The sequence below is a fragment of the Cololabis saira genome, chromosome 10 (genome assembly GCF_033807715.1).
Source record: "Cololabis saira isolate AMF1-May2022 chromosome 10, fColSai1.1, whole genome shotgun sequence".
NCBI lineage: Eukaryota > Metazoa > Chordata > Actinopteri > Beloniformes > Belonidae > Cololabis > Cololabis saira.
The window spans coordinates 883,572-902,950 of record NC_084596.1 but is presented as its reverse complement, the minus strand read 5'-3'; the positions used below and the strand labels follow the sequence as shown (position 1 = coordinate 902,950).

Below are 19,379 nucleotides of genomic sequence, written 5' to 3'. Positions count from 1 at the left end.
CACGGGAACAGGGCGGGGGTGTCGGGTCGGTACCACCACGGGAACAGGGCGGGGGTGTCGGGTCGGTACCACCACGGGCGGGGGTGCAGCATCACTCCTCTCCTCTCCCGTGTCTCTGCGCGTCTGCGCGGCCATGTACCTGCAGGAGCGCATCCGGACCCGGACCAGGACCCGGCCCCCCGCGCATCCCGATCCCGGTCCAGACCCAGAGCCGGAGGTTGTCGGTGCGACCCCAGATCGCTGTTAGGAGAGGAGGGGCAGTTAGGAGAGAGGGGGGGCAGTTAGGAGAGAGGGGGGGCAGTCCGAGTCTTTCTGATGCTAATCAGGGAGGAAAGGCGTCTGGTGTGAACAACAGACGGTGAGAGAGTGAGGGGGGTTTGGGGGTTTGGGGGTTTGGGGGATCCGACACCCGCCTGGACCTTCCTCTTCCAGCCTCTTTGTGTTGGATAATTGGCCAGGATGGGGCGCAGGACGGCGGCGCTGCTGCTGCAGCTGCTCCGGGGAGGGATCTGGACCTGGATCTGGACCTGGAACCTGATCTGCATCTCCAGCATCAGCACCAGCGGAGTCAGCGGAGTCGCGGAGACGCGTGAGTACCGACGATCACCGCTCACATCACCGCACAGATCACTGCCGATCACCGCCGATCACCGCCGCTCGGATCACCGGGGGCAGATCACCGTGGGGGGGTGGGTCGGTGATCATCATGGGGGGGTCGGTGCTGGGAGCGCCGCCCGGGAGCCGGGGGGAGATGCGGGCTGCAGGCAGAGCCGATCACGAGTCTGAGCGCCGCCATATCCACCTGCACCATCACCTGCATCAGCACCAGCATCATAAACACCATACTCATAATACATACAATAACATAATCATCATCATCAGCGCCGCCACATCCACCTGCACCATCACCTGCATCAGCACCATCAATACCATCATAAACACCATAATCATAAACATAAACATCATCAGCACCTTCACCAGCATCATAAACAACATCATCACCATCACTATAATAAACACCATAAACACCATCAGCATCAACACCATTATCAATACCATCAATACCAGCATTATCACCATTAATACCATCAGATTCACCATAATCATAAACATAAACATCATCAGCGCCGCCACATCCACCTGCACCATCACCTGCATCAGCACCATCAATACCATCATAAATACCATAATCATAAACATAAACACCATCAGCACCATCAACACATCTATCAATACCATCAATACCATCAATACCAGCATTATCACCATTAATACCATCAGATTTACCATCATCATAAACATAAACATCATCAGCGCCACCACATCCACCTTCATCAGCACCATAAACACCATCAACACCTCTATCAATACCATTAATACCTTCATCATCACCATATCAGACTCACCATCAACTCCTAAAGGGGAGTTTTTCTTGCCACTGTTTGGTTTAAGGTTTTTCTCCCTCTAGGGGAGTTTTTACCTGCCATTGTTTATGTAATAATTGCTCGGGGGTTTATGTTCATGTTCTGGATCTGGAAACATCCTAGAGACAACTTTTGTTGTAATAGACGTTATACAATTAAATTGAATTGAATTGAATTAAACATAAACATCATCAGCATTAACACCAGCATATCCATCATCAGCACTATCAGCATCATCATATATAGTTCTTTATTGTCATTATAACTTATGTACAACAAAATAAAAAGTGCTCTCCAGTCAGCGCATCATATATAAAAAAATAAAATAACTGAAAATAATCCAATAAAATTTAATTTAAAATATAAACAAATAAAATAAATACATACATAAATACATACATATATATATATATATATATATATATATATATATATATATATTTATATATATATATAGAGAGAGAGAAAAAAAGTGCTCTATATATATATAGAGCACTTTTTTTCTAGACACATTCACCCTTCCACATCAACACACGGACCCCACAAGAACCTTCATCAGCATACAATCATTTTTGTTGTTGTTATTGCATATTAACTTCTGTTTTTGTTAAGAGTGGTTATTGCTGTTGGATAAAATCTGTTTGAGTCTGTTTGTCCTCGTTTTCATGAGTCTGTATCTCCTCCCAGAATGCAGTAGTTCAAACAGCGAGTGTCCGGGGTGTGAAGTGTCTTTTATTATATTTTGGGCCTTTTTCTGGCAACAGGAGTGGTGGAGGTTTTCCAGTGTGGAGAGAGGGCAGCCGATGCCATCAGCACCATCAGCACCATCAGCACCACTATCAATACTATAATACCAGCATTATCACCATTAATACCATCAGATTCACCATAATCATAAACATAAACATCACCATCAGCATCAGCATCATCAACACCACAATCAGTACCATCAATATCAGCATTATCACCATTAATACCATCAGATTCACCATAATCATAAACATAAACATCACCATCAGCATCATCAACACCACAATCAGTACCATCAATATCAGCATTATCACCATTAATACCATCAGATTCACCATAAACACCTTCATCATCAACATAAACACCTTCATCACCACCACCCGCACTAGCGGTGGGGAAAAAAATGATATTGCAATATATTGTTGCGCAATACATAATCGATTAACTGACGGCAATTATCAATATTTTATTACAAAACACATAATGGATTTATGCAGTTGTCACCGCTCTTTTGTTCATGCTCTTTAATTATTCCAGCTGGGTTTACATTTACCAGCCTAGCAGGCAGTGTAAATATACAAATACACTTTCTTTGTACTTTTCATGAAGTTATGGCATTGAATAAATACATAACTACGGACGTTTTCCTTTTTATGGGTATTTTTTCTTTTTAAGTCACATATATTGTGATATATAGTTGATGAAATTTCTTACAATACATCAAATATTGTAGATATCGTGTATTGTGATATTGTCCTGGGCCACATATCGCCACAGTATTGAATCATAAGTTACCCGTATCGTCCCAGCCCTAATCCCCACCTTCATCATCACCTTCATCATCATCACCATCATCATCACCATCAGATTCATCATCAGATTCACCTTCACCACCTTCACCATCACCATCATCATCATCACCATCAGATTCATCATCAACATCATCAGCGCTGCCACATCCACCTTCAGCACCTTCACCATCAGATCCATCAGCTCTATCCGAAGCAATGTTGAGAGCATGCTGAGCTGTCTTGGATGATGGTGGAGGATCGACTAGCATGCAGCCTGACTATGTTTTTAAAGAATATCTGTATATTACGCAAACCTGGCTTCTTGTTTATGCAACAAATAATAGACACAGCTATGATACCAGAATGGCCCTAGCTAATCACTTTTCTCTGCCTATGCCCAGAACCAATACTTTGAAAACAACAGTAATGTATAGAGCAGTCACACACTGGAACCATCTCCCCCCATGTATAGTTGCAATAAACAAGATGTCAGGTTTTAAAAGAAGACTGAAGCAGCTGTGGTTCAGAAGGAAGTTATGATCTCTCCGAGGTTTATATTGTGATTATTGTGCAAATTGTATGTATATTATATATATATACATATTATAAATGTAATAGTAAATATATTCTAGATCTCTGTAGGCTATGAGTGTATATATAGTTTAGAAGTATGAGTATATTATAATGTATGAGTATATTATGATATGTAATATATATTTATACTTCTATAAATAGAGGGATGAGTATATTATAAAGTCGTTGTAAACTATCTTGTTTATAAGCAGAACAGATCCGGTGATAGTAGCAAATATTGCTACTTAAGATGTGGATGGTTGGTTACTTAATATTTTATTTTTGGTTCAATTTATTATTTCAGGAATTGTATTGAAGATGTTTCACCCTTTTTGAGTTGGATTATTGTCATCTTTATTATTATTATTGTCATGTTATTATATTATTATTATATTATCATCTTTTATATGTCTATGTGTGGACCCCAGGAAGAATAGTCTTCCCATGGCGAAGACTAATGGGGATCCTTTTAAATAAACAAATAAACAAACATAAACACCACCACATCCAGATCCACCTTCATCATCACCATCATCATCAACACCGTCATCAATGTTCATTTCTCTGCCTCTTTCTGTTGTTTCTTTTTTCTTTATTTTTCTCTCTGATGTTTTAAAATGTTTTCTGATGTTTTTAAATGTGTTCTGCTGGTTTTATTTATGTTTTTAATGTGTGTGCAGATCCACTATCATCATCATCATCATCATCATCATCATCATCATCATCATCATCATCATCAGTACCAGCAGTGCCCTATCTAACCTCTATCGTGCTCCGGGAGTTTGAGGGTTTGTGTTGTTGTGGTTTGATACTTCCTGTTCTATTTTGAAGCGCGATACTTCCCCATCGGCCCTGATTGTCGTCACCTGTGTCTCATTGACCCTCTCGTCGTCACCTGTGTCTCGTTGACCCTCTGGTCATCACCTGTGTCTCATTGACCCTCTCGTCGTCACCTGTGTCTCGTTGACCCTCTGGTCATCACCTGTGTCTCATTGACCCTCTCGTCGTCACCTGTGTCTCGTTGACCCTCTCGTCGTCACCTGTGTCTCGTTGACCCTCTCGTCGTCACCTGTGTCTCATTGACCCTCTCGTCGTCACTTGTGTCTCGTTGACCCTCTCGTCATCACCTGTGTCTCATTTACCCTCTCGTCATCACCTGTGTCTCATTGACCCTCACGTCATCACCTGTGTCTCGTTAACCCTCTGGTCGTCACCTGTGTCTCATTGACCCTCTCGTCGTCACCTGTGTCTCATTGACCCTCTCGTCGTCACCTGTGTCTCATTGACCCTCTCGTCGTCACCTGTGTCTCATTGACTCTCTCGTCATCACCTGTGTCTCATTGACCCTCTCGTCATCACCTGTGTCTCGTTGACCCTCTTGTCGTCACCTGTGTCTCATTGACCCTCTGGTCGTCACCTGTGTCTCATTGACCCTCTCGTCGTCACCTGTGTCTCATTGACTCTCTCGTCATCACCTGTGTCTCATTGACCCTCTCGTCGTCACCTGTGTCTCGTTGACCCTCTCGTCGTCACCTGTGTCTCATTGACCCTCTCGTCGTCACCTGTGTCTCATCGACCCTCTCGTCGTCACCTGTGTCTCGTTGACCCTCTCGTCGTCACCTGTGTCTTGTTGACCCTCTCATCGTCACCTGTGTCTCATTGACCCTCCTGTATTTCTGGTCTGGTCTTTCCCTGCTGCTCCTGCTGCTCCTGCTGCTCCGGACTGTTTCCTCCCTCCGTGTTTTTATACAGCAGTTTCTTACACGTTTATGTGTAATTAGGACATAAAGATGAGGCTACGTCAGTGGTTTTGGTCTAGAATGAGGGTTGTTCAATATGCTGATGACATCACAGAAGAGTGTTCACTCTGCTGATGACATCACAGAAGAGTGTTCACTCTGCTGATGACATCACAGAAGAGTGTTGAGTATGCTGATGACATCACAGAAAAGTGTTGAGTATGCTGATGACATCACAGAAGAGTGTTGTGTATGCTGATGACATCACAGAAGAGTGTTCACTCTGCTGATGACCTCACGGTGTTTGTTGAGTATGCTGATGACATCACGGTGTTTGTTGAGTATGCTGATGACATCACAGAAGAGTGTTCAGTATGCTGATGACATCACAGAAGAGTGTTCACTCTGCTGATGACATCACAGAAGAGTGTTGTGTATGCTGATGACATCACAGAAGAGTGTTCACTCTGCTGATGACATCACAGAAGAGTGTTCACTGTGCTGATGACATCACAGAAGAGTGTTGAGTATGCTGATGACATCACGGTGTCTGTTGTGTCTCCGTCCCAGCGAGGTGTGAGGACAGCCTGGCCACTCCTCTTCCCTACAGCTCCTTCAGCAGCTCGTCGCTCTACGCCAAGAACTACGGAGCCGGATACGCCAAACTCAACAGGAAACAAGGTACCGACCCCCCCTCCCGCCAATCGACCAACGATTATCAACCAACGACTAACGACCAACGACTAATGACTATCGACTAACGACTAATGACTATCGACTAACGTGTTGTTTCCATGTTAACTTTTGGACGACCCCAAGGAATTTAGTCTCAAAAACCCTTTCAATGTCAACATTACTGATTTTTTATTTAATATTACCATCACTTTCATTTTGATTCCCAAAAACCATACATTTTGTTTTCTTAATATTTAAAAATAATTTATTAACATCAAACCAAGTCTTGAGATTTTCCAGCTCCCTTTCTACACAACACAAAAGTTCCCTTAAAGTCGTACCAGAGCAAAACAAATTGGTCTCATCTGCAAATATTAGATATAACAAAATCAGTTACATTGCAGATGTCATTGATATAAAGAATAAACAGTATTGGACCAATCACTGATCCTTGAGGTAAAACCACAAGTAATCTCTCTAAATGCTGACATCATGAACTTGTACACACTGTTGTATGAATCATAAATAATATAATATATTATATTATATTACCCCCCCCACCCCCTCCAGGAGCCGGAGGCTGGGTGCCGGCGGATACGGACCGGTACCGCTGGCTGCAGGTGGACCTGGGCTCCAGGAAACAGGTGGTTTCCATAGCAACGCAGGGTCGCTACGACAGCAGGGACTGGACCGGCCGGTACCGGCTGCTGTACGGAGACTCGGAGAGGAACTGGAGGCCGTACCTGCAGGACGGGAACGTCTGGGTGAGGAAACACTAACAGAGGAGCTGGAGTTGTGGTGACCGCAGTGCATTATGGGTATTGTTGTTCGTTTCACAGGTTTGTGAATGTTGTGTTCAGCTTTAGTGCATCATTACACTCTTTTATCATAGAATAGAATAGACTTTATTGTCATTGTGCTCAAGTTACAATGAGATTGGTTCGGATGTTCCCACCAAAGTGCAAAAGAAGCTATCAAAATAAGCAGAATAAATAAGTATAAAAAGCACAGTATAAAAACATAGAAGCAATAAAAACAATGAATGGATAAAGTGCAACAAACTGTGACCCAAACATCACTCCCACATCGTTCAGAAAATACACATGTTCTGTTCTGTTATGTGTTGTTGTGTTATGTTATGCTATGTTGTGTATTATTTAACAGTCTAATGGCCCAGGGATAATAGGTGTAATCATGTTTGTGTTCTAAGAAACACGAAACCAAAACTTAAGTTGGTGAGACCAAAAATGGCTCCTCACTCACTACCGTCCCATAAGAATCTGGTAGATTTTTGTCATGGTTAGGTTGTTTTAGGACCCAAGTGCAGGAGACAGAGGGAGGCCAGAGGCAGGAGTTCTCAAAAACAAAAAGATTTAATCCACAAAAGGCAAAACAAAGCGCTGCAGAGCAGGATAGACAAAAAACCAGGATCATCAAAAAGGTACGAGGAGACATGGAGGAAGACACAGTACGGACCGACAGAGCACAAAGGAATGACAAGACAAGATATACTGAGGGGATAACGAGACATGACGAGACACAGGTGCAGACACAATCAGGGCAGATGGGACACAGGCGGGGCAAGACAGAAACTGAAGGCAAACTGGAGGCTGGGGGAATGTCAACCTTGACAGAACCCCCCCCTCAAGGGACAGATCCCAGATGTCCCACTCGGCCTACCACCCAGGGCGGGCGGAGGGGGCCTGGAGGAGGGCCCAGGCCAACACACGGCCAACGTTCCGGGGGCCGTCCTGGGGACTGTGCAGACCTGCGAGACAGCTCCGGGGGTCGCCCACGAAGCCGGGCAGACCGGCGAGAACGCTCGGGGGGACGTCCACGAGGCCGACCAGACCGGCGAGAACGCTCCGGGGGCCGCCCACGAGGCCTAGGCCTGGGGCTTGGCGCGGATCTCGGCGTGGGGCTTGGCGCGGGTCTCGGCGTGGGGCTTGGCGGTCTTGGCGTGGGGCTCGGCGTGGGTCTTGGCGTGGGGCTGGGCGGTCTTGGCGTGGGGCTTGGCGTCTCGGCGTGGGGCTTGGCGGTCTCGGCGTGGGGCTTGGCGGTCTCGGCGTGGGGCTTGGCGGTCTCGGCGTGGGGCTTGGCGGTCTTGGCGTGGGGCTTGGCGGTCTCGGCGTGGGGCTTGGCGGTCTTGGCGTGGGGCTTGGCGGTCTCGGCGTGGGGCTTGGCGGTCTCGGCGTGGGGCTTGGCGGTCTCGGCGTGGGGCTCGCCGTGGGGCTTGGCGTGGGGCTTAGCGTGGGGCTTGGCGTGGGGCTTGGCGTGGGGCTTGGCGTGGGGCTTGGCGTGGGGCTTGGCGTGGGGCTTGGCGGTCTCGGCGTGGGGCTTGGTGGTCTTGGCGTGGGGCTTGGCGGTCTTGGCGTGGGGCTTGGCGTGGGGCTAGGCGGTCTTGGCGTGGGGCTTGGCGGTCTTGGCGTGGGGCTTGGCGTGGGGCTAGGCGGTCTTGGCGTGGGGCTTGGCGGTCTTGGCGTGGGGCTTGGCGGTCTTGGCGTGGGGCTTGGTGTGGGGCTTGGCGTGACGGGAACGTGACATGGCTCTGGAACGTGACATGGCTCAGGAACGTGACATGGCTCTGGAACGTGACATGGCTCTGGAACGTGACATGGCTCAGGAACGTGACATGGCTCAGGAACGTGACATGGCTCAGGAACGGGACATGGCTCTGGAACGTGACATGGCTCAGGAACGTGACATGGCTCAGGAACGTGACATGGCTCAGGAACGTGACATGGCTCAGGAACGGGACATGGCTCAGGAACGTGACATGGCTGCGGGGGAGCCCGGGTCCGAGGCGCCGGCTGCGGGGGTACCCGGGTCCGGGGCGCCGGCTGCGGGGGTACCCGGGTCCGGGGCGCCGGCTGTGGGGGTACCCGGGTCCGGGGCGCCGGCTGCGGGGGTGCCCGGGTCCGTGGTGCTGGCCCCCCCTCGAGGGGCGCCGGCCCCCCCTCAAGGGACAGATCCCAGATGTCCCCAGAGTCCACATCCAGGGCGGGCTGGGGGGGGACACGGGTCCTCGGAGCTGGCTGGGGGGGGACACGAGTCCTCGGAGCCGGCTGGGGGGGTCCGAAACCATCACCGGAGGAGGGGCTGATGCGTCCGGGACCACCACAGGAACGTGGGGAGGTGCATCCGAGACCACCACAGGAACATGGGGAGGTGCAGGAGCTGGAGCCGGAACAGGCTGGGGCTGGCGCTGGCGCTGACGCCGTCGCCGTTGCATCTGCAGGCTCCTGGGTCCACCCAGAGCCAGGCGTGTTCCCCAAAAGGGGTCCCAACACTCACGCACGTTTTTAGCCGCTTCACGGCAAAGGAAGTCCCACATGGTGAGGTACTCTCCCGCTGGGTCCACCTGGTCGGTCCGTTCTGTCATGGTTAGGTTGTTTTAGGACCCAAGTGCAGGAGACAGAGGGAGGCCAGAGGCAGGAGTTCTCAAAAACAAAAAGATTGAATCCACAAAAGGCAAAACAAAGCGCTGCAGAGCAGGATAGACAAAAAACCAGGATCATGAAAAAAGTACGAGGAGACATGGAGGAAGACACAGTACGGACCGACAGAGCACAAAGGAATGACAAGACAAGATATACTGAGGGGATAACGAGACATGACGAGACACAGGTGCAGACACAATCAGGGCAGATGGGACACAGGCGGGGCAAGACAGAAACTGAAGGCAAACTGGAGGCTGGGGGAATGTCAACCTTGACAATTTTACCACCTGAGGGTCTGACTAATACCTGGAACAATCACTACCGTCCCATAAGAACCTGGTAGTTTTTAACACCTGAGGGTCTGACTAATACCTGGAACAATCACTACCGTCCCATAAGAACCTGGTAGTTTTTAACACCTGAGGGTCTGACTAATACCTGGAACAATCACTACCTGAGGGTCTGACTAATACCTGGAACAATCACTAGCGTCCCATAAGAACCTGGTAGTTTTTAACACCTGAGGGTCTGACTAATACCTGGAACAATCACTACCGTCCCATAAGAACCTGGTAGTTTTTACCACCTGAGGGTCTGACTAATACCTGGAACAATCACTACCGTCCCATAAGCTCCTTAATGGACACAGTGTTGATTCTCCAGAAACTAGGACGGACCTGAGATACAACTTAGCAACGGGGGATATTCTAGTGCGCTCAGCTCCGCTATGCTACAGTAACAAACAAGAAATATATTTGTTTCAAACAAACAAAGTCCATAGATAGTTTCCTAAACCATTTTATTAAGCTACATATATATATATATATATATATATATATATATATATATATATATATATATATATATATATATATATATATATATACTGTAGCATTTCATAATTTAATAATTTCTTCTGTATTTTTGTACTTTGAATTGAATAAATATGTGATGTGTCTCCTTTCAGACGTTTGAGGGGAACGTGAACAGCGAGGACGTCGTCCGGCATGAGCTCCAACATCCCATCGTGGCTCGGTTTATCCGGTTCCTCCCGCTGGACCGGAGCAGCACGGGTCGGACCGGAGTCCGGCTGGAGCTGTACGGCTGTTCCTACTGTGAGTTAAACATCTGGTAGAACCAGAGCTGTACGGCTGTTCCTACTGTGAGTTAGGCTTTTAAACATCTGTCAGAACCAGAGCTGTACGGCTGTTCTTACTGTGAGTTAAACATCTGGTAGAATCAGAGCTGTACGGCTGTTCTTACTGTGAGTTAAACATCTGGTAGAACCAGAGCTGTACGGCTGTTCCTACTGTGAGTTAAACATCTGGTAGAACCAGAGCTGTACGGCTGTTCCTACTGTGAGTTACGCTTTTAAACATCTGGTAGAACCAGAGCTGTACGGCTGTTCCTACTGTGAGTTAAACATCTGGCAGAACCAGAGCTGTACGGCTGTTCCTACTGTGAGTTAAACATCTGTCAGAATCAGAGCTGTACGGCTGTTCCTACTGTGAGTTAAACATCTGTCAGAACCAGAGCTGTACGGCTGTTCCTACTGTGAGTTACACTTTTAAACATCTGTCAGAACCAGAGCTGTACGGCTGTTCCTACTGTGAGTTAAACATCTGTCAGAACCAGAGCTGTACGGCTGTTCTTACTGTGAGTTAAACATCTGGTAGAACCAGAGCTGTACGGCTGTTCCTACTGTGAGTTACACTTTTAAACATCTGTCAGAACCAGAGCTGTACGGCTGTTCCTACTGTGAGTTACACTTTTAAACATCTGTCAGAACCAGAGCTGTACGGCTGTTCCTACTGTGAGTTAAACATCTGGCAGAACCAGAGCTGTACGGCTGTTCTTACTGTGAGTTAAACATCTGGCAGAATCAGAGCTGTACGGGAGAGTATTAGGGTAGGAGGAAAATGAAAATATTTTAGAGGAGGAAGAGCTTTGTTTCATTATGCACTTCGAGAAAAAATGTCGAGAAAAAAGTCAAAATGTCGAGAAAAAAGTCGAAATGTCGAGATTAATGTTGAAATACAATTTCAAGAATAAAGTCGAAATCTCGCCTTTTTTCTCAACATTTCAACTTTTTTCTCTAAGTGCATAATAAAAAAAAACTTCCTTCTCTAAAATATTATTTTTATTTTTCTCCTGCCTGGCCCTAATACTCTCCGTAGAATCATCACTCACAAATAAAAAAAATAACAATTATATTTTTTATTGTATTTATTTTTAACTCTTGGGGGCCCCCTAGTGGTCAGCAGTGTAACTGCAGATCTGTCCTCTGGTTTCCTGCAGCCCCTAGTGGTCAGCAGTGGAACTGCAGATCTGTCCACCGTCCAGCACCTGAACCCTCTGGTTTCCTGGTTTTCCTGCAGGGACCGACGTCCTCAGCTTCGACGGCCTCGGCGTCGTCTCTCATCGTTTCCGGAGCAAGAAGATGAAGATCGTGAAGGACGTGATCGCGCTGCGGTTCCGGAGCTCCAACCCGGACGGGGTTCTGGTGCACGGGGAGGGCCAGCAGGGCGACTACATCTCCCTGGAGCTCCGGGGGGCCGGGCTGCTGCTCAGCATCAACCTAGGTTAGTGTCCCGGCTGCTGCTCAGCATCAACCTAGGTTAGTGTCCCGCCGCTAGCGGCCCGGCTGCTGCTCAGCATCAACCTAGGTTAGTGTCCCGCCTGCTGCTCAGCGTCAACCTAGGTTAGCGTCCCGCCTCCGGGGGGCCGGGCTGCTGCTCAGCATCAACCTAGGTTAGTGTCCCGCCTCCGGGGGGCCGGGCTGCTGCTCAGCATCAACCTAGGTTAGTGTCCCGCCTGCTGCTCAGCATCAACCTAGGTTAGCGTCCCGCCTCCGGGGGGCCGGGCTGCTGCTCAGCATCAACCTAGGTTAGCGTCCCGCCGCACTAGCGTCCCGCCTGCTGCTCAGCATCAACCTAGGTTAGCGTCCCGCCGCACTAGCGTCCCGCCTGCTGCTCAGCATCAACCTAGGTTAGCGTCCCGCCGCTAGCGGCCCGCCTGCTGCTCAGCATCAACCTAGGTTAGTGTCCCGCCTCCGGGGGGCCGGGCTGCTGCTCAGCATCAACCTAGGTTAGTGTCCCGCCTGCTGCTCAGCATCAACCTAGGTTAGCGTCCCGCCTCCGGGGGGCCGGGCTGCTGCTCAGCATCAACCTAGGTTAGCGTCCCGCCGCACTAGCGTCCCGCCTGCTGCTCAGCATCAACCTAGGTTAGCGTCCCGCCGCACTAGCGTCCCGCCTGCTGCTCAGCATCAACCTAGGTTAGCGTCCCGCCGCTAGCGGCCCGCCTGCTGCTCAGCATCAACCTAGGTTAGTGTCCCGCCTCCGGGGGGCCGGGCTGCTGCTCAGCATCAACCTAGGTTAGTGTCCCGCCTGCTGCTCAGCATCAACCTAGGTTAGCGTCCCGCCTCCGGGGGGCCGGGCTGCTGCTCAGCATCAACCTAGGTTAGCGTCCCGCCGCACTAGCGTCCCGCCTGCTGCTCAGCATCAACCTAGGTTAGCGTCCCGCCGCACTAGCGTCCCGCCTGCTGCTCAGCATCAACCTAGGTAGCTACCGCTGCGATGCGCTAGCGTCTTGCGGTGCTAGTGTCCCACCACGCTAGCATCTAGGCGCGCTAGCGCCCCGCGTAGCGCTGGGGATTCATTCAAATGTCAAGAATCGATTCCGATTCTCAAGATTCAGAATCGATTATCAAGATTTGATTCGATCCGATTTTATTCCGATATTGACTTGGGTTTATATTGAGATTCAACAGCAAGTATTGCAGCTAATGATGCTGTAAGGACCAATCAGCTCCCAGAATGCTGACAGAACTGATTCAGAAACATCGTGTAGAATTACCAAACAGATCCAGGGAGGAAACAGAGACGGAGGAAATCATTTTTATTTTTTCCATTTTCGATCTATTACGGTGTTTAATTTTTGAGAATTTGGGTTTTAGCATTTTTTGCAAATTTAACCCCAAGACAGTATATAAAGTAATGAAATATAGACAATTTATGCAATTATAACTGAAAACTTTCATGTTTTCATACCTTTAAACACATTTAAAGGCAAAAATATGGCACCAGTTATTCTCGTGTCCAACAAAACATTCCTTTTTTGGGCATAAACAAAAAATTACCAAAAATTATAATATAATGATGAAAGACATACAAATCGATTTTTAGGAATTAATATGAGAATCGATTTAGAATTGGAAAATCAATTTTTTCAACACAGGCCTAGTCTGGCGGGCGTCGCTGTCCGGCCACCACAACCGTCCCAACCTCAACACGTCTCCGTCTAAGAGCAGCAGCCGGTCCGGCTCCTTCCATGTGTTTATTAATATGTACGGCCCCCGTTCAACAGATAAACTCAATTGAATTGAATTGTGTCCGTCCTCAGGCAGCAGCCAGTCCGGCTCCGTGCGTGGCCACACGGCCGTCTCCGCCGGCAGCCTGCTGGACGACGACCGCTGGCACTCGGTGGAGATCCAACGCTACGGCAGGAACGTCAACTTCACCCTGGACCAGCACACGCAGCGGTTCCGGACCAACGGGGAGTTCCAGCACCTGGACCTGGACAACGAGGTAAAGGAAGTCACCAGCAGGGTCGCCACACTGATATACAAATATTGTGCTGGATTTAGTTAAAAAAAAGAAGTTACCTTTTTACATGAGATTATGTAGATCAAGAAAGACCAGTCTTTGTATAAACTACTTAATTTTTTGTATGTAAATAATACATTTTGCAAGTAAAGTCAACTTAATTGTGTTAAGTTGACTTTATTTATTTTCCCCAGATCAACTTCGGAGGAATCCCCGTCTCCGCCAAGCTCAGCTCCGGCGCCGGCAGCAACTTCGTGGGCTGCATGGAGAAAATCTTCTACAACGGAGACAACATCACCAGCCTGGTCCGCCGGAGGAAGGTGGACGTCTCCAGCTTCGTAAGAACTTCCTCCGTCCTCCGTCTGCACGTCCTCCGTCTGCTCGTCTGCATGGTTTCTGTCTCCAGCTTCGTCAGAACTCGTCCTCCGTCCTCCGTCTGCACGTCTGCACGTCTGCATGGTTTCTGTCTCCAGCTTCGTAACAACTTCCGTCTGCACGTCTGCTCGTCTGCACGTCTGCATGGTTTCTGTCTCCAGCTTCGTAAGAACTCGTCCTCCGTCTGCACGTCTGCACGTCCACACGGTTTCTGTCTCCAGCTTCGTAAGAACTCGTCCTCCGTCTGCACGTCCTCCGTCTGCACGTCTGCATGGTTTCTGTCTCCAGCTTCGTAAGAACTTCCGTCTGCACGGTTTGTTTCTGTCTCTTTCTGTTGACAAACACCAGTAAATGCTAGCAGGGAAGGTGATTGATACGACCCTGATTAAGATCAACAGTTGTGAGGGTTAGAAATCACTCAAGACCAACTAGACGCGGTAGTGGTAATGGTATTGATAGCAGTAATTGGATTGATGGTGGTATAAGTATTGGTAGCAGTAATAGTATTGGTGGCAGTAATAGTATTGGTAGCAGTAATAGTATTGGTAGCAGTAATGGTATTGGTAGCAGTAATGGTATTGGTAGCAGTAATGGTAATGGTATTGATGGTGGTATCTGTATTGGTAGGAGTATTAGTATTGGTAGCAGAAATGGTAGTGGTAGAAGTATTGGTATTGGTAGGAGTAATGGTATTAGTAAGACTAATACCACTAATAGGTATTACATTCCAAACGGTCTGGTCCTGATTCATGAATATAAACCTGAATCCAGCGTTGTGATTGGTCCCCGCAGCGTAACCTGACCTTCTCCTGCTCCGAGTCCGACTCCTTCCCCGTCTTCTTCAACGCGTCGTCGTCGTTCCTGCGGCTGCCGGGCCAGAGCGGCGGCGACACGCTGTCGCTGAGCCTGAACTTCCGGACCTGGAACCCCAGCGGGCTGCTGGCCTTCACGGAGCTGAGCGACGGCTGGGTGGAGCTGGCGCTGCTGGAGGGCAAGGTGTCGGTCAGCATGAACCTGACGCAGCAGAGGAGCCGCATACACATCTCCTCAGGTGAGAAAAACATACACATCTCCTCAGGTGAGAAACATGAGAAACATCCAGGTATCCTGAGGTGAGACTAGCATCTAGAAACATCCAGAAACCTCCAGAAACATCCAGAAACATCCAGAAACATCCAGGTATCCTCAGGTGAGACTAGCATCCAGAAACATCCAGGTATCCTCAGGTGAGACTAGAATCCAGAAACATCCAGAAACCTCCAGAAACATACACATATCCTCAGGTGAGACTAGCGTCCAGAAACATCCACATCTTCTCAGGTAAGACTAGCATCCACAAACATCCAGGTATCCTCAGGTGAGACTAGCATCCAGAAACATCCAGAAACATCCAGAAACATCCACATCACCTCAGGTGAGAAACATCCAGAAACATCCAGAAACATCCAGAAACCTCCAGAAACATACACATCTCCTCAGGTGAGACTAGCATCCAGAAACATCCAGGTATCCTCAGGTGAGACTAGCATCCAGAAACATCCAGAAACATCCAGAAACATCCACATCACCTCAGGTGAGAAACATCCAGAAACATCCAGAAACATCCAGAAACATCCAGAAACCTCCAGAAACATACACATATCCTCAGGTGAGACTAGCGTCCAGAAACATCCACATCTTCTCAGGTAAGACTACAGAAACATCCAGAAACATCCACATCTCCTCAGGTGAGAAACATCAGAATCAGAATCAGAATCAGAATCAGAAAAAGGTTTATTGCCAAGTTTGTTAAACACAAACTAGGAATTTGTTGTGGTGATTGGTGCAATACAATACAAATATAAAAGCAAATATATAAGAGAGAAAATGTATAAACAAAAATGTACAACATGAGGTTTTTAAAGTGCCGGATACGAGTCTGTGCAAAAGTGACTTAGGATGTGCTTTAATGTAACGCATACGGTCAGGATTGGAATCTTTACGTTAATGTAACGTAGAGTGAGAAACATCCACATCTCCTAAGGCTCCGTTTCCACGTAGCAAAAACGCTGGTGTTTTCCTGCGTTTTGTCCGTTCGTTTACACGAAAACGAAGCTCAAAGTCTCCAAAAACCATCATTTCTGAAAACTCCGGCCAAAGTGTAGATTTTTCAAACCTCCGTCTTCACGTTTGCTTGTAAACGGAGAGAAACGGACATTTATTCTTCAGAACGTCACATTATGAGACAGAAACGTCACCAGCGTCATGAGTGACACCTGTGGTTACAATTAGTTTGTAACCGTCAATATGTATTTTACCTGTTTTATATTCTTCCTGAGTTGACGCAGGAAGTTTAACCTTTGCTGAGGTTCTTCCTGATAGAGTTGATGTGGGTGATCCATTTCAGGTCCACTTCAGGTTCCGGGAGATGGTGGATCCCAGGAACCTGAACCTTTCCCCCTAAACGTGCCCCAAAAGTCACCAAATTGTTCACCAATCCAGGCCTGGTGAAATATGTGATATTTAATGGTTTGCATTAATGGGCGTGGCCTAACGGCTCAACAGCGCCCCCTAGAAAACTTTGTTCCTCAAGCCCCACAATACGGTTTGACGTACATGCACGGAAATCAGTACACACCTGTATCATGTCACAACTTAAAGAAAAGTCTCTTGATGCTATGGCCCAAACCCAACAGGAAGTCGGCCATTTTGAATTAATGGTGTCATTTTGGTGAAATTTATGCCATTTTCACGTGTCGTACTTTAACGAACTCCTCCTAGCAGGATCGTACGTTCCACATAAAACTCACAAAATACGTTAACAATGAAAAGTTATCAAAGTCGTGAGTTTTCGTGAAATGGCGTGGCCGTGGCGCCGCGTCAAACTTCAACGCTAAACAGGAAGTGAAACTAGTAGCTGATTGGACGATATTTGATAGATCCTATTTTCTGCCATAACTTTTGAATGATTTGTCATGAAGAGTCATGGACTTAGTTTTGAGTCCTTGAACGTAATTGGTGGAAATTGCACACGTGAGGGCCCGTTCATCCGTTCATCGCTGCTGCAGCTTTAATTGATGTTGTTTTCCTCCCCAGGTTCGGGTCTCAACGACGGCCAGTGGCACAGCGTCCACCTCAACGCCCTGGAGAACCACGCCATGCTGACGGTGGACGGAGACGAGGCGTCCACGGTGCGGACGGCCATCCCCACCCAGGTCCACACCGGGGGAACCTACTACTTCGGAGGTGACCGCTGTTGCGGAAAGTTTATAAACTGCACAAAGTAAAGTACAGATCCTTAACCCGTCGCTGTCCAGTCCATATCCAGTACACACTCAGTCCAACATGTACAAAACTAGCTCATTTACATCTTACAAATCTTGTACAAACCTTACAAATCTGGTACAAACCTTACAAATCTTGCTTAGAAAGCTAAGATTCTTGTGATTCCAGCAATCTAAACGATTTCAGGAAAGAATCATAACGCCAGGAACAATCAACGCCTGTGTCACACCACAAACAAACATTTACAAAATTGACACAACTTACCGATGAAGCCTCATACAACTCGTCCGGTCAAAAATATTCCCACAAGAATGGTCTGGTTACAGTCAGAGAGGTCCAGTAGATCCAATCCAGTCAAATATTTAGTCCAAAGTACATTATTATACCAGTAAATATCCACATCTCTCCATCCCCAGAGTCTGCACCACCTTTGGGCGAAATGCCTTCCGGTTCGCTGCAGCCTCTGACTGGAACACCCTACAAAAAACCCTTAAACTTTCTGTTCTCACCTCCATCTCCACCTTCAAACTACATCTTTTATTAAGTACAACCGACTCCTGCACTTGCCTTTAGTCCTTCATGCTACTGACTGTTTTACTTGATTCATTGTTTTATCTTTTGTATTGTGTTTTAATGTCTTTTTGTATATTTATATAACTTTGTTCTTTTTCATCTTAGCTCCCTCCCCTTACCCCCCTAGGCTGCACTTGAAAATAAGAAATTTTTTCTTAATTTTGCTTGCCTGGTTAAATAAAGGAAATAATAATGTTTCACAAACAGTCGCTGCATGATTTGAAATAATTGGATGACCACATGTTCACATGTTCACATGTTTACATGTCTGTAAAATCCGTTCTGCACGTCTGAGCCAAGAGATCTCCGTCTCAAAACAGAGCCTCCACCTCCTTCTTTTGATTGACAGCTCATCCGGCCAATCAGGAGCTTCCCTGTCCTTTTGATTGACATCTCATCCGGCCAATCAGGAGCTTCCCTGTCCCCTCCACCGACTTCATAGCGCCTCTATGGAAATCACGCACACGTCTTGCTTTTTTCATGAAAAAAACTTAGCCAATTGGACCAATGGCCCTGGTGACTAGCACATTGTTTAGACAATGAAATGCTGAAAACAACGATATGTGGCTCGAGGGGGTCGGGATAAATCCTACAGCGGGAAATTCAATTCAGTGTGAAAATCACTCAGATCAGACACATGTCCGTGTTTTGACTCTTTATATGTATTTATATTTATATTTGTATTTATATATATTTTTATATATAAATATATATATATATATATATATATATATATATATATATATATATATATATATATATATATATATATGTATATATATACATATATATATATATATATATATATATATATATATATATGTATGTATATATATATATATATATATATATATATATGTATGTATATTTCAGCGATATTGATAGTGAATCTGGATATGTGTATATACATGACAGGATTCCTCTAAGATTCAGCTTCATTAGAGCCAGAATTATGACTGTGTGTTGAAAGGTTCAGTTGTGGTTCTGTTTTAGTAAAGTACAGATCCTTAACAATCTACACTGAACTAGCGTCCTCTCGTCCCCAGGCTACCTGCGCGGCGGCGGCGCTAGCCGGCCGCAGGTGCAGCAGGTGCAGCGCTCCTTCCAGGGCTGCATGCAGAGGATCCACATCGACGACCACCTGGTGGACCTGCGGGCCGTGGAGCAAGGC

The 19,379-nt window shown here is 47.1% G+C and overlaps 1 protein-coding gene across 1 annotated transcript in view; it reads left to right on the top strand.

Moving 5' to 3' along the window:
• Positions 1-409: 409 nt before the first annotated feature.
• The window catches only part of LOC133452292 (contactin-associated protein-like 2), a 49,573-nt gene continuing 30,603 nt past the window's right edge, over positions 410-19,379 (top strand). The window contains exons 1-10 of the mRNA XM_061731516.1: positions 410-589; positions 5,848-5,958; positions 6,523-6,716; positions 10,360-10,507; positions 11,771-11,974; positions 13,794-13,978; positions 14,191-14,334; positions 15,164-15,422; positions 17,447-17,596; positions 19,255-19,379. The exon at positions 19,255-19,379 is cut by the window's right edge and continues 53 nt beyond it. Of these exons, the coding sequence (XP_061587500.1) occupies positions 460-589; positions 5,848-5,958; positions 6,523-6,716; positions 10,360-10,507; positions 11,771-11,974; positions 13,794-13,978; positions 14,191-14,334; positions 15,164-15,422; positions 17,447-17,596; positions 19,255-19,379 (1,650 nt within the window). The 5' untranslated portion in view covers positions 410-459. The remainder of the gene's footprint in view (positions 590-5,847; positions 5,959-6,522; positions 6,717-10,359; positions 10,508-11,770; positions 11,975-13,793; positions 13,979-14,190; positions 14,335-15,163; positions 15,423-17,446; positions 17,597-19,254) is intronic.